General features: G+C 37.8%; 1 protein-coding gene across 1 annotated transcript in view; it reads right to left on the reverse strand.

The window, feature by feature from the left end:
- Positions 1-1,230: 1,230 nt before the first annotated feature.
- Positions 1,231-16,197, reverse strand: part of LOC136876509 (uncharacterized oxidoreductase YrbE) — an 85,920-nt gene continuing 70,953 nt past the window's right edge. Inside the window, exon 8 of the mRNA XM_067150523.2 lies at positions 1,231-2,394. Within this exon, the coding sequence (XP_067006624.2) occupies positions 2,258-2,394 (137 nt within the window). The 3' untranslated portion in view covers positions 1,231-2,257. The remainder of the gene's footprint in view (positions 2,395-16,197) is intronic.

The following is a 16,197-nucleotide window of genomic DNA, read 5'->3' on the forward strand; positions in this document are numbered from 1 at the left end:
TTTAAGATTAATTGCCTTCAGATTACCATACACAATTCAAATTGATAAAGGATCTGCCTATTTAGTAGGCCTACTCATTTATTAAATGATACCAGTTATGGAAACATCAACTGGAACTAGTTTCAACCTACTTGTTGGTCATCTTTAGCCACAGTGAAACAAAGTTGACAAGACATAAACACAAAAATATATACATAAGTTTGAGTGTTAAAAACGAAGTCTATAAAAATAGTGAGAACATGCAGGATAAAGTCTTTGTAGTCTTGTGTTGTGGTTTGCATAAAAACCAATATTCACTATTATAAAAACATGCAAGATAAAAGTTTGTTTCACAGTCTATGCTTGTGGTTTGCATTTGATGAATCTTCCATTAGAGAGGTAGCATCAAGAATAATATGACGTGCAGTGTTTATCCGTTATGTGTGCTTGGTTGAAATAAGTTAAAAACAACATGGTTAATCCTTATTGACAAATAACAACAAATATCACCTGAGTACACGTGATCCACCAAAGTATTTATGATGTCCCCCAGCTGAGGATCAAATATTGTTCCCAGCAGATTACTTTCTCTTAATATCCATAAACGAGTGCTCAAAATACATTTTGCAAAATAATAGATTTTACTATCTACCTCATGATTTGACTGTGATAAATCAGACCACCTACCAACTTTCTTCCCACTTGCATGTACACTTAATTTGCTATGAATGGAAACAAGACTGCCTCCTGCCTTCTCCAGCTGGCCGAGACATTGTAGCGTGGTATCATTCTCAATGTACAAGATGATGTAACAAACGTGCTTACTCTTCTTGAGAGGTTTGAGACGTGCCTCCTCTGCAAGACATACGCTCTTGTTTCCCATCCCTACCAATATGGGTGAAGCATAGAATTTTCATACTTGTGTTGATCTCTGCATATTTGTGCCCTGTGTATGGTAAATGATTGACAAATGCAAATCCTATGTTTTATTTGAGTACTCTGATATGGTTTGTAAAGTGTAGAAGTTTTGGTATATACTGCACGAGTTTGGAAACACCAGTTAAGTTATACATGTCTGTATGTTTGTTGATGTTTCTGGTTTGAATTTCTTTCAAGAGGTATTTTCTTTGTTATAAATATAAGGCATATGTACACATGTGCTTATAGGACCATGCTGTGTTGATATTCTCAGTGTAAGAATTTTGGTATGATTTTATATTATGTTTTCATTGTTTATACTTCTAAACTATTTTTGAAGAGTATAATTCTAAGGTTGTATACAGACTTCCAGAGTTTTAATAAATTTAGTTTCATTTTCCAATACATATAGACATCTGAATGCACTCTATATAACTGTTCATTATTTTCAGCCATGTTTTCTGGCTCTTTAAATCAAATTCAAAATATTTAGGGCATAAACATATTTAAGAATTTTGCAATAATGTCGATGTTCACCAGTGTGGGAATATGTGGTTGATAATAATCAAGAAATAGCTAATACAATTAGTATTAATTTCATATTTTATGTATGGGTATTGCAATACAAAAGCACAGAGAATTCATCACTGCTTACTCAAGATCGTGAGACATATACAATAAATAACGTGGCATATTTTTCTCAAAGTAGGTTCTGTTACAATGTAAATACTCATTGATTTAATTGGATACAACTAATTCCTCACAGGATGCAGGTGTGATGAAAGTCTAGAGATTTAAAGTTTGCTCTTCCCACAATCCTGTAAAGATACAGTGTGCAAAACAGTAATAACTGAACAAGCTTCTAACATCTGCATTCACACATTGTTGTCCAATGTGGTATCTTTCTGATATATTTCTTTGACAAATACTTCGATCATTAAATGTTTGCATGTGCCAGATGAATAGTAATAGCAATAGTAATTTTATGAACAACAAGAAGTACTGTTGGGATACTGTATTAGGCCTATATCATTTTATAAATTCTTGAAAAGAATGGGCTTACATTCTGTACACAGTAACTTCCAATTTTATGCTGTAATACCAAACGTTCTTTATTGTCGTAATATAAGTAAGTGGTAGGTGAATGGATGTAATGTCCAATCCCTCATTTTTAAAGGTAGTTCTTATTAATTACATAGTAAGTTTTAATTAATTATACCATATTAGATCATATCTGTTATTGTCATCAGAATGTAAGTTTACATCCACCCTCTGATAAGTATAGAAATTACTTGAAAATTCTTACATTTATTTATGATCTAAATATTTTAAATTTTATGAGTCTGAGTATAATTGTTTTCTATGCATTTGCTGGCAATTCATGAGGCTCCCACTGGAGGTCAACATATTTTCCTGTTTTTGCCGATCGTTCCAGTGCTGATGCAATCTTGCTGGCAGTAAGTGTCTCGCGTCCAAGGATTGACAACTTCTCTTTTCCTGTTTAAACAAGCAAGAATTAATATAAGCTAAACAATCTATAAAATTATTATTAAAATGAACATGTATTGTAGGGTGTCCCTTATTTTTCAGAGTTTTAATTTTGCAATGCATAGGTTATTGTTTTATTCATTTCGGCCTAAAACACCCAAAAACAATTTTTTTCCTTATTTGGAACAGTGCAACCCGTGCCGACTTGCGCGCAAACATGTCGATACAAGTTGCGCCACAAGAGTGGCGCGTTCTCATTGTTATTGTTGCTTAGTTTTTGCTTATCGGATAGCTATCACGGATTTTTATATTTCGAAGATGTCAGTGGAACTAAGGAGCAATAAAAAAAGCATTTCCTTGATTGGTGAAGTAAATCACCAGATAACAGGCGCAAAATTACCATCTAATCGTCAAGTTCTCGCAGTTCTATTTTTTAACATACGTGAGGTTAAGTTGACTGTTAGTGAAAGCGCAAATCTTGTCATTCGGGAGTGCAATATATTCTGGGAAAAGGCTAGAATACCTACCAGAGCTATGCCTAATTGTGTTAAGAAGTTAGTGGATCTTTATCAGGTCTGGCGAGAACTGCAAAAAAATAGCAAGAAGATTCAGGATTTACATAGGCGCTGCGAAGAGAACTTTAAACTTGAATTAGATAATTCATTCGATATCGCACATGCTGATGCTCTTGAAAGAATAAAAATTGAAGAAAATAAAATATTTTTTCAAAAGCAAAGAGAGCCAGGGTGTCCGGGGTGCCTAGCGGGTGTTGACAAAAAGTTGCCTGATATTGAAGAAAGGGCCAGGCTGAGAAAACTCGCAGAAGATAAAAAGAGACTAAAGCAAATGCCTTCTGCGAGCTCATTGTAATCTGCAACTTTACAGACTTTTGATACATATGAAGATGTAGAAGAACAATCCACAAGCTCTGAAGAAAGCCTGGAAGAATCTCTGCCATCCACATCTCAATCTGTAAGTTCTTTAGCTACGTCGACAAGAAGAGGAAGAAAATATTTTATCACATCTAAATTAGTTGCAACTTTAGACAGATGTGAACTAAGCATCAGAGATTCTGTTTATATAATTCAGTCTGTAGTAGAAGCACTTGGTCTTAGTTCTGACAATTACCCGATCAACAAATCTTCTATTCAACGCTTTCAAACACAAATGAGAAAAGATAGAGCAAGATCTATTAAATCCGATTTTCAGAATAACGTGCTTGAAGTAGTTACTGCTCATTGGGATGGAAAATTGTTACCTGCTCTGGACGTAAGAAGTTCTAAAGAACACCACCTACCAATTATTATTTCATATGACGAGGAAGAACAACTTCTTGCTGTGCCTAAGTTAGACAACTCTTCCGGCAAAGAGCAAGCGAAAGCAGTGTCAAATGCCCTTCATGACTGGAACCTGGATGATAAGGTACAAATAATGTGCTGTGACACAACAGCATTTAATACAGGATGCTCGAACGGAGCTTGTGTGCTTTTAGAGCAAAAACTAGAAAGAGAGTTGTTACTCTTTCCTTGCCGCCATCATATTTACGAACTGGTGCTCAAAAGTGTGTTTGAATCAAAGATCCAACAAATCACTAGGAGTCCTGATATTCCGCTGTTCAAAAAGTTTAGAGACAACTGGAAGAATATTAATCCTAGTGCCATCGAACCGTGCACTGATTTTGTCCAATAACATCTCTGTGAGGCAAATATTGTTGAATTGGTGATGTTTTTTAACAATGAGCTGGCAAAATTGACTGTACGAGATGATTATTGCGAGCTCATTGAGCTCGCTATTGTTTTTCTGGGTGGAGACATTAAAAATAAAATAAAAATCAGACCTCCTGGTCCAATGCATCAAGCACGATGAATGGCAAGAGCTATTTACTCCTTGAAAATGTGTTTACTGAAGTCCCAGTTTAAAATGAGCGCTAAGGACAAACAAGCTTTACAAGATGTTTGTTTATTCATTGTGGCAGTTTACGTGAAGCCCTGGCTTGGATGTAGTTTGGTGATAAAAGCGCCGAATCAAGATTTTTGTTTTTTAAAGACCTTAAAAGATTACGAGAAAGTTGACAAGTTGATTTCCAATGAGGCTTTAAACAGGTTCAGTCAACGCTTGTGGTACTTGTCAGAGGAAATAGCCATCCTTTCAATTTTTGATAATGAAGTTGATGAGCAGACTAAAGGAAACATTGTAGAAAACTTACAAAAAGAACGCTTTGGTGATTCCGGAAAGAGATATGTTCCATCGAAAGAAGAGATGTCTGGCTCTCTTTATGGTATGTAGTAGACTAGTAGTGTTTAATCTGGTATTTAATTTAGAACTTATTTGTTTTATTTATAGGCACTACAAGTATTTTTTTTCTTGTTTCAGGGAAATCTTTGAGTGATTTTGTTTCTCCCAAGAGTAAAGATTTATTTTCACGACTGAAACTTGACAGTGGTTTCCTTCAAGAAATTGTATCTTCATGGAAAGACAATGTGGCGTTTGTGGAAGCTAAAAAGAAGGTTTCTACCGTAAATGCAGTTAATGACACAGCTGAAAGAGCTGTTGAACTAATGACAGACTTTCATGGTTTGATTACCACAGATGAAGAACAGAAGCATTTCTTATTACATTGTATGCAAGAACATAGAAAAATTTACCCAGACTGTAAGAAAGAGACTTTGAAGAGGAAATATCTAAATGAATAATTATAAAAATTGTATCTTTTTTGTTACGTACAAGAAGAGCATTATATAAATTTCTGTTTTCATTTATATTTCTCTAAAATAATTGTTTTGAGTGATCATCTACAACTACATTTAAGAAACCCTTTAAGCAGCTATTTTCTAAAATTTTAGGCCCCATCGGCACGGATTAAAATTAATGTAGGAAGTTGAAATTCTGTACTTGAGTAACTAATAGACTAATAAACACAATAACAGGGTATGCATTTCAATAAATGAAAAAAAAAAAAAAAAAAAAAATCCCCTTTTAAGGGACACACTAAAGGTTGTATTGTAATCCCCAGGCTCTTTGGTACAAGTCCATTAGTTGTAATAATGGACAGATAGTGCACACAGATGAATGAGGATCACAATCTTTGGCAAACGAGTTAGCAACTCCTTGCCTCAGCGAAGATTATGCTATTATACATATTTCTGTGTCCAGTGTGTAGTGATAATGAGGTAGGGGGAGGGTGAAACTCAGTGTCGGTATAGAGCTACTCCTGTCAAATAACACCTAGGGTCTGCTCAAGACTTAACGTCGCCGTTCCAGTGGGCGAATCACAACCAACATCATCATTTGCCTGCACTGCATAGAGGTTTAAAATAAAACCCAGGTTGTGGTATGCAGTCTAGTGATTAGGACCGAGTGAGTTGGCCGTGCGGTTAGGGGTATGCAGCTGTGAGCTTGCATCTGGGAGATAATAGGTTCGAGCCCCACTGTCAGCAGCCCTGAAGATGGTTTTCCGTGGTTTTCCATTTTTACATCAGGCAAAGCTGGGGCTGTACCTTAATTAAGACCACGGTCACTTCCTTCCCACTCCTAGGCCTTTCCTATCCCATCGTCGCCATAAAACCTATCACAGTCGGTGTGACGTAAAACAAATTGTAAAAAAATGTGATTAGGTATTGTATACCACCACCTCTCCTGGTTAACATCCCTGATGATGAAATAATTTTTTCCCTCCAATGAGACTCAAACAAGCCAGCCATAGTGTCAGACTATAAAGACTTACCGTAACAGTAGTGGCTCCCAGGCAGACTATGAAAATGAAAATCTGCACCCTGTCAAGACCGGGTCAGGAATGGAATGAATGAAGCCCCCGTCTAGCGGCGAGGATAGGAATTGTGCCGGCTGCCGAAGCCTGTCTCACTCCTCTGGGGCAATGATAAGTGACTGACAGATGAAATGAAATGTTAATGGAGAGTGTTGCTGGAATGAAAGATGACAGGGAAAACCGGAGTACCCGGAGAAAAACCTCCGCTTTGTTCAGCACAAATCTCACATAGAGTGACTGGGATTTGAGTCACGGTATCCAGCGGTGAGAGGCCGGCGTGCAGGCAGACAATGATTAAATATAATTAAACAAGGGAAGCTTTCATCCTCCCAACAATAACCACTCGACATCTTCTGGGGTGAACTAGCAAGAGCCCAAGGTACTGTAGTATTGCCTATCAGATAGAAAAGATGGTCCGAATAAGTGGAAGCAATACTAGACTCTGCTTCTGTAGGAGAGCCTAGCAGCCATCAATCCATGCCCCCATGCCCCTGACGATCTCCTTTTAGTCTCTTCAAGCGACAGACAGGAGATACCATGGTTGTGTTCTACGCTCTCACTCACGGGACGATTTATGGGAACAGAGAGTATTCACATTGGTGTCATATCCTTGGCAGAGCACTGTTTAGACAGATCTTCACAGAAGGTAGGTGTAGTCAAGGAACACTGTGCGTGTGTGTAACAAAGAAGTTAGAGACAGCACAAACACCTTGTTCCTGAAACATAGCAGTTTTAACAGCTCAGCTGGGAATTCAATCCATTACCAAAGGCCAGTGCAATAAGAAGATTCAAGATTTACAATAGACCAACTGATGAGAAAAAAAAAAAAAAAAAAAAAGAATGTTAACCTTCCTACTGTACATATTATCTTTAGATTAAAACTACATACATTTAAGAGGAAAAATATATGCAATATAGGTGATTATTTTGATATTCGTACAAACTTGTTGAATGCAACCAAGTCATTCAATATTGATAAATCCCTTATATTCAGCTAAAGTCTTCAACAGGCTGTGATCTTTCCCACCAATTCTGTTGTAGATAAAGCTATAGAGGAATGCAAATTAACCAACCCCAAGCTTACAGGTACTGGAAAAATTAAAGGAATTTACACTATTTGCACATTTTTAATATGTATATTTCTACTACAAGAAAACAAGGCAATGGGAAATATTGACCAGCAAGAATAATTATACATAGCACTCTAATAGTACAAATGAACTGTTTTAATTCCTGGGAAGTTATATTTCTTGTATTTAAAATTAATCAAGATTTAGAATGTAAAATTAGCAGTCATATACTCTAGGGAATCAGATATTCTTCACTTTTTATAGGTGAACCCTGCATTATTTCTGTATATTTATGATACATTTATTTTATTTATCTTGGTTTTCAGATTCTTATAACATTTTCGTTCGCTTCGCCAGCACCCGAAAGTTTCCAACCTGCCAGACAGTAGTCCTTTTCATATAGCACTCTAGTATATTTGGCCCACATGCATCATAACTCCCCTCACTCCCAGTACAGCACTACATACTTCCATTAGGCAACCATGTCGATCTCAGTCAGAAAAGATAGTACAAGGAGAACGCTGTGAACGAGGATGGCTGCAACATAGTGCAAGAGTGTTAAGGGTTAAGATAAGGGATTTTGGAGTGTAAGTGTTTGGTAGAAATAAAGAGAAATGATTTTAAAGCAGAATCTATGCAGAGAAGCTTAGAAAGGACAATCACAGTCACAATTAGAACTGTCTTCAAAAGATGAAGATAAAATTTGTGAGCACACAAGACATATCTGTGTAACTAATTATGCCAGAATGCCATTGTTGATTGGCTGTTATGCAGTAAATACGATGTTCTATTGGCCCTGCTTGCTGTTTAGTATGAAAAAATCAGTGCAGTTTGGTGCTAGATTTGCGATTTAAATGATTGAATTATAACCACGAACAAGGGTCTATGTTACATTTTTATAAAATATATAGTTATTTGCGGAATAAAAGTCTAGCTGTACACTTACTTTTAGCTTACGATAACAGAGCACATCACTATGCAGAAAATTCTGAAGTGAAACATGCTTTGATAGTCGTAGAACAATGGTCTATGTCAAATGTGCCCGCTTCCCTCGCGCCAAATTACAACAATCACAGTGACCATCCATTCTACAGTATGTAGCCTGTGTTATTCTGTCTTTGGCAAGTGAATAATTATTTTTATTATCAAAATGAACATCAACAGGTGTCATAAAGAAGATGACCTAGGACAGAGGAAATAGAAAAAAAAAAAAAAAAACTATTCAAGTGGATGTTGAGCTAGAACAGCTATGGGATAGCAGATCAGGAACGTAGCATTATACCAAGGTATTTGCCTCATATGTTTGCTTTTCAATATATTTTCCGTGATTCTTGCATTACTTTGAGTAATACACATGATAAGTTAATGAGTAATCATTTCTACGTGTGCAATACTCATCTCATTTGTTTTTAAATAAGAATTGTATATGTAACAAGTTGTTGTTTTGAGAAAACTGTGGTATCACTTTTATGGTACAAGGTGGTGGTGGTGGTGGTGGTGGTGGTGGTGGTGGTTTTAAGAGGAAGTACATCTGGGCAACCATCCTTTATACTAATCAGAAGGGAAAGCTCAGATACTTCAATAAATGAAGGTATCGACAAAAGAAAGGAAAGGGCCATGAAGGATGTCAAAATTAAAGACTCCCTAGGCCTCAGCGTCAGATAGGAAAGAGGAAACTGAGGAGCCTGACACTAGTAAGTATCAGGTGTCCACAATTGAAGTTATGGTATTCAGCGCAGTACGGCACAGGCTGTAATGATCGCAGGAGTCTAAAATTTCGTAGATATGGTAACTAAGCAATGCGCTCGCAAATTTTGCCACAAAAATCATTAGTTCCAAGTTTTGCTACCAGGCAGAATGTGCAATATTCCATAACTCACATTAAAAGGGTCTTCATATAGAATTGCATTTTGTCGGTCCCATGGTTGTTGCTTGGTGATCCCTGTTGATTCCTTTTGTGAAGTGAATCTTCGTTGCAATGCAAGAAAGTTGAACTTTTCTGCGTGTAATGTAATGCTTATTGAGAAGAGAGACCGTGTACTACTAGTGAAGTTGTTTTATCAGAATGGTAGCAATATGAACGCTGCATTGCGGGAATATCGCCGACAGAAACAGCAGAGAAGAGGTCCCATGACAAGTAATGGGCTGAAGAAAATGATTAAGAAATTCTCCCAGTTCTGTAACCAGTGCTCGAGCTGTGTCATGTGAATTGTCGCTACCCTGCTCAATAATTCACAAGATCTTGCGGCACATTTTACACTGGTATCCCTACAAACTTCAAACTGCTCACAAATTGAAACCCCAAGATGCTGCACAGTGCTGTTAACGGAGCAATTGTTTATGGAGAGGAGGCTCTGGCGCTTTCAATCGGTGCCTCCAGAGAACCTCAAATTGAATGACTAGTGCTTAGTTTGAACTTGGTAAAAGAAAAAAGAACGTGCATTTTTTACAGGAAATTTATAATTTATCCCTATTATTGTGTGAAACTACATCCCTCCATTAAGTTACTACTTGAATTATTTGGTGGTATTACAGACACCAAACTGATAGCTACGTAACCTAAATCGCACGGTCTTTTTCTGGGTGAGTGTACGTCTGGTGGAACCGATTCCATAAACTGTTTAGCTCATGTCCTCATTGCTGTTGGACAGAATTATATTCTCCTGTGCTGGTACCCACAGTCGGCAGTCCTGAGAATGGTTTTCTGTGATTTTCCATTCTCCTGCACTAAGACGAATGCCGGAACACGTCCTAATATAGGCAACGGTCACCAACACTTTCACCAAACATCTTCACCGGATAAAATCTTCCTGGTCTGAGATACGGTGTTACCGTCTAGGAGGTCTGCCGTCCCCATCAGAGACAGAATGAAATCGTAGGTGGCAGCATAGTCCTATTAAAACAACATGCGTGTTCTGACAGCTCACAGTACGTGGCGCTGAGCAAAGGAGCAGGAGCGCTGTGTTGCCACATGATCCAGTTGGAGTTACTACAGCTACAATCATAGCCTCTCACTCTATGCTAGGTGCTGCGGAAAATAATATCCATGTACGGGGATCATGAGAGCGTTAGAATAACATTAAATATCGTTGCTATTATTCCAAGGTAGCTCAGCAGTAATTTTATCAGCTCAATAATATCATAAGACATACTCGTAATTTCCCTCCCTCACAGTCTATCTCTGGACGATTGGTTTCATTTTTTAGGTACATTTCAGCAGCAGAATGGCATTTTGACTGGCCTGCTCAACATTCTGGGTTCAAATCCAGGTGAGGATGGGAAAAATATCTAAGAGATTTTTGTACACATAAAAAAGGGAAATCATAAGGTCCCTGCTATAGGTGTCAGCGCAATGTAAGATACCGGCTATAATCTAAACGTGAGTTGTGATAGAGGTCCATCTTTCACCTTGTCGGTTCGAATGCCCTTAAACTTGCAATCATTACGTATGGGACCTTTTTTTTATTGAAATCTGAAGCAAAAACAAAACCTTAGGTATTCTAACCACAGGGTGTGTTTCTTAATTTCTAAAATCTCACAGGCTTTGTCCAGAATTTCAAAAATTGAAGCCCGTACACCTTAATGAGAAGGAAGCAAAAAAAGAAGAAGAAACCAAAAATAATAAACATTATCATAATTTTAAAGGCTGCCGGTAACAAATGTTATACTTCAATTCAAATATTAATTTTTCAAGGCATTTTCCAATTTTGCTGAATTAATGCTACATACATCAACACTATAGACCATTATGCCTTTTAGCCTGCAGTCTGCAAGCCTCTGTGAATTTACTAAATGTCGCCACAATCCTCTGTTTGCAACTAGAGCTGTGGCCTCATTTTGTTCTATATGGTACCTCTTATCTTTAAATCATTAGAAACTAAGTCTAACCATCACCGTCTTGGTCTCCCTCTACTTCTCTTACCCTCCATAACAGAGGACTGCAGGCTTTTGGCACAATCTGCCATTAAGACCAAGTCGTCAGCATAGGCCAGACTGCTTTCTACAATTCCACCTAACTGAATCCCTCCCTGCCACTTTATACCTTTCAGTAGATGATCCATGTAAACTATGAACAACAAAGGTGAAAGATTACAGCCTTGTCTAACCCCTGTAAGTACCCTGAACCAAGAACTCATTCTACCATCAATTCTCACTGCAGCCCAATTGTCAACATAAAAGCCTTTGATTGATTTTAATAATTACCCTTGATCCCATATTCCCCCAGTATGGCGAACATCTTTTCCCCTCGGTACCCTGTCATATGCTTTCTCTAGATCCATGAAACAAACAACTGTCTGTTCCTCTCGTTGCATTTTTCATTTACCTGGCGCATACTGAAAATCTAATCCTGACAGCCCCTCTTTGGTCAAACCACACTGGTTTTCATCCAACTTCCTCTCGACCACTGATCGCACTCTCCTTTCCAAAATGCCAGTGAATACTTTGCCTGGTATACTAATCAGTGAGATACCTCGATAGTTGTTGCAATCCATCCTCTACCCTTGCTTATAGATACGTGCAGTTACTGATTTTGTCCAGTCTGAAGGTATCTCGTCAACACTCCATGCTAGTCTTATTATTCTATGAAGCCATTTCATCCCTGCCTTCCCACTATACTTCACCTTTTCAGGTCTAATTTCATCTGTTCCTGCTGCTTTATGACAGTGGAGTTTATTTACCATCCTTTCCACTTCCTCAAGCGTAATTTCACCAACATCATTTTCTTCCTCCCCATGAGCTCCATTGTTTTTGACACCACCATGAAGATTTCTTTTTACATTGAGAAGATTTTCAAAATATTTATTCCACCTGTCCATTGATTCCCTGGGATCTATTACGAGTTCACCCGAATTACCCAAAACACTGTTCATTTCCATTTTCCCTCCCTTCCTAAGATTCTTTATTACTGTCCAGTAAGGTTTCCCTGCTGCTTGACCTAGCCTTTCCAGGTTATTACCAAGATCTTCCCACGACTTCTTTTTGGATTCAACAACTGTTCGTTTCGCTCTGTTTCTTTCACCTATGTACAATTCCCTGTCTGCATCAGACCTTGTTTGGAGCCATTTCTGCTAAGCCTTCTTTTTTACGTTTACAAGTTGCTCTCACTTCATCATTCCACCAAGATGTTCGCTTTTCCCCATCTTTACACACAGTTGCTTCTAGGCATTCCCTTGCTATTGCTACTACATCATCCCTGTATGCCATCCATTCTCTTTCTATATCCTGAACCTGTTTACTGTCCACTGTTCAGTAATTCTCACTAATTATATCCATGTACTTCTGTCTAATTTCCTCATCCTGGAGATTTTCTACCCTTATTCATTTGCAGACAGATTTCACTTTCTATATCCTAGGCCTAAAAATACTTAGTTCACTACAGATCAGATACTGGTCTGTTTCATCGAAAAATCCCCAAAAAACCTGTACATTCCTAACAGATTTCCTGATTTTGAAGTTGGTATAATATAATTTTGTGTGGCTATTTCTAGCCGGGTGCAGCCCTTGTAAGGCAGACCCTCCAACGAGGGTGGGTGGCATCTGCCATGTGTAGGTAACTGCATGTTATTGCGGTGAATGTTAGTGTTAAGTGTGAGTTGCAGGGATGTTGGGGACAGCACAAACACTCAGCCCCCGAGCCATTGGAATTAACCAATGAAGGTTAAAATCCCCGACCCGGCCAGGAATCGAACCCAGGACCCTCTGAACCAAAGGCCAGTACGCTAACCATGCAGCCAGCGAATCGGACTTGAAGTTGGTTATGATATAGTCTATTATGGATCTGGTAACCTTAGCCTCCCATGTGTAGCAGTGAATAGCCTTATGCTTGAAGAATGTACAAAGTTTTGAAAGGAACTTATTGGTCCACCTTTTTCAATACAAAACAATTTGTTGTTTAGATTAAAGTACAACAGTTATACATTATATGTTATAATGTATTTTATATTGTGTACGTGTAATTTTCATATGATTGCCCGTTTCTATGATGTATGCTCAACTGAAGACGACACCAAACAGCGTCGCGACTAGTATCGAATAAATAATTGTTGAAGATGACATTTTTAACTTTAAATTGAAGAATGTATTCATAGCTGCTAAACCCGTACTAGCACAGAAATCCAGCAGACTCTTCCCATTCCTATTAGCTTCCATATCTTCCCCACATTTACCAATCACCCTTTCATACCCTTCAATTTCTATTTCAAACTCTTGCATTGAAATCGCACATTAGCACTATCCTATTCTTTCTGTTGACTAACTACGATGTCACTCAATGCTTCATAAAACTTGTCAATTTCATCCTCATTTGCATCCTCACATGGTAATACACTGAGACAATTCATGTCTTAATTCCTCCAACTGCCAAATTTACTCACATCATTTGCTCGTATACGTGCCTAACAGAAACTTTGTTGCGTGCAATAGTACTCCTGATGAACATCCCTACCCCAGACTCTACCTTTCCCTTTTTAACACCCGTCAAGTCCACTTTATTATCTCCTATCCCTTCCTCGTTATCTCCCGTTACCCGAATATCACTTACTCCTAGCACATCCTAGCTGACTCAGCCAGTTCTACTTTCTTTCTTTCTTCCATAAGCCCCGTTAATATTGATAGCTCCCCATCGAATTCCATTTCGTTCGCCAAGTTGTTTCCAAGGAGTCTCTCGCCTGTCAAATGGGAGTGGGACTCCGTTATTCCCGAAGGTCCGAGATTTGCTTAAAATGTTCTGAGCTTGGTAAATTCATAAAGCAGGATGCTACCCTACTTATACATGGTCCAAGTGAGGATCTCTCCTCTAACGGGTTAGAGACCACGGTGAATTGTATAACCCTACCCGCCTGACCACAAGGAGGGCCATGGTTCAGAATATATCCGAGATGCCCCCTCCCATTCCGTAGCAACTGTATCCCGACTCTTAGGACCACTTACTAGGCCATTCAGCCATTGCCCATGGTTCACGAACTAGGACGTGACTACAGTAACCCAGAACAGGAAGAATTGCATTACCAGTTTTCGAGAAAAATCTTTAATTATATTTTATTAATATTATACTACACCAGTCTTGAATTCCGACTGAAAGGGCGCGAATATGGAATTCAAGTACAACAGTTTATGGCTTTAGCTCACCACCTGGAAGAAAGTTGGACAAATTTCCACACATTCATGCCCTTTCAGGTGGAATTCAACTAAACTTTACAAACTTTCATTTTTCAACTAACTATTCTGTGAATTCCTTTTACCTGACTCTCGTTTTTTGACAAATTGGAATGAGATTTTAACCAGTGATTTTATTTATCTATACCGGTACTTCATTTAATCTGATGTTTCTACAAAGATTGAAGAACACAGCTATGAACTAGTTATATTATTAAGATTGTAATGACTGATTCCTTCACACATGGCCAAATTATAATTTTGATGTAATATTTCATAGTTTTCTCCTTTTATATGGCATAGCAATACTAAACATTCACTTATAATAATTAGACTAGCTTTTATGGTTGATTCAAATTTTACTAATGTGGACAATTGGACCTTAGTGAACAATTCTACTTTACGAAACCAGATTAAGGGCCCTGACATAACTTTGGGGTTATGTTTTTCTGGCTAATAATGCTTACTATGTTTAAGCGAAACATGTCCCAATTTTAACATCTGTATAATGTTTGTATCCTAAATAGAAGGATTGTGAAGTATTGGAATGGTGGTATACTTCATTTGTTTGTAAACTTTGATATTCTGATCTCCAAGGATAATGTCCAGATAGAGGAGGTGACTAATACTAAAGAAGTATTAAAATTTACCTATGACAGCAATGACATTTACTGTAAGATACAAAAATTGAAAACTAGAAAAGCAGCTGGAATTGATAAGGTTTTGGGAGATATACTAAAGACAATGGGTTGGGATATAGTACCATATCTGAAGTACTTATTTGATTATTGTTTGCATGAAGGAACTATACCAAATGAATGGAGAGTTGCTATAGTAGACCCTGTGTATAAAGGGTGATAGACATAAAGCTTGACAAGCATTGCATGTAAGCTTTGAGAAAGCATTCTTTCAGATTATATAAGACATGTTTGCAAAATTTATAACTGGTATGATAGAAGGCAGTTTGGGTTTAGGAAAGGTTATTCCACTGAAGCTCAACTTGTAGGATTCCAGCAAGTTATAGCAGATATCCTGGATTCAGGAGGTCAGTTGGATTGTATCACGATTGACCTGCCTAAGGCATTTAATAGGGTAGATCATGGGAGACTACTGGCAAAAATGAGTGCAACTGGACTTGACAAAAGAGTGATTGAATGGGTGGCTATGTTTCTAGAAAATAGAACTCAGAGAATTAGAGTAGGTGATGCTTTACCTGTCCCTGTAATAATTAAGAGGGGAATTCACCAGAGCAGTATTATTGGACCTTTATGTTTTCTTATATATATATCAATGATATGTGTAAAGAAGTGGAATCAGAGATAAGGCTTTTTGCAGATGATGTTATTCTGTACAGAGTAATAAATAAGTTACAAGATTGTGAGCAACTGCAAAATGACCTTGATAATGTTGTGAGATGGACAGTAGGCATTGGTATGATGATAAACGGGATTATAAGTCAGATTGTGAGTTTCACAAATAGGAAAAGTCCTCTCAGTTTTAATTACTGCATTGATGGGGGTGAAAGTTCCCTTTGGGGATCATTGTAAATACCTAGGTATTAATATACGGAAAGATCTTCATTGGGGTAATCACATAAATATGATTGTAAATAAAGGATGCAGATCTCTGCGCATGGTTATGAGGGTATTTAGTGGTTGTAGTAAGGATGTAAAGGAGAGGGTATATAAGTCTCTGGTAAGACCCCATCTAGAGTATGGTTCCAGTGTATGGAACCCTCACCAGGATTACTTGATTCAAGAACTGGAAAAAATGCAAAGAAAAGCAGCTTGAATTGTTTTGTGCGATTTCCTACAAAAGAGT

The sequence above is a fragment of the Anabrus simplex genome, chromosome 6 (assembly GCF_040414725.1).
Source record: "Anabrus simplex isolate iqAnaSimp1 chromosome 6, ASM4041472v1, whole genome shotgun sequence".
Lineage (NCBI taxonomy): Eukaryota > Metazoa > Arthropoda > Insecta > Orthoptera > Tettigoniidae > Anabrus > Anabrus simplex.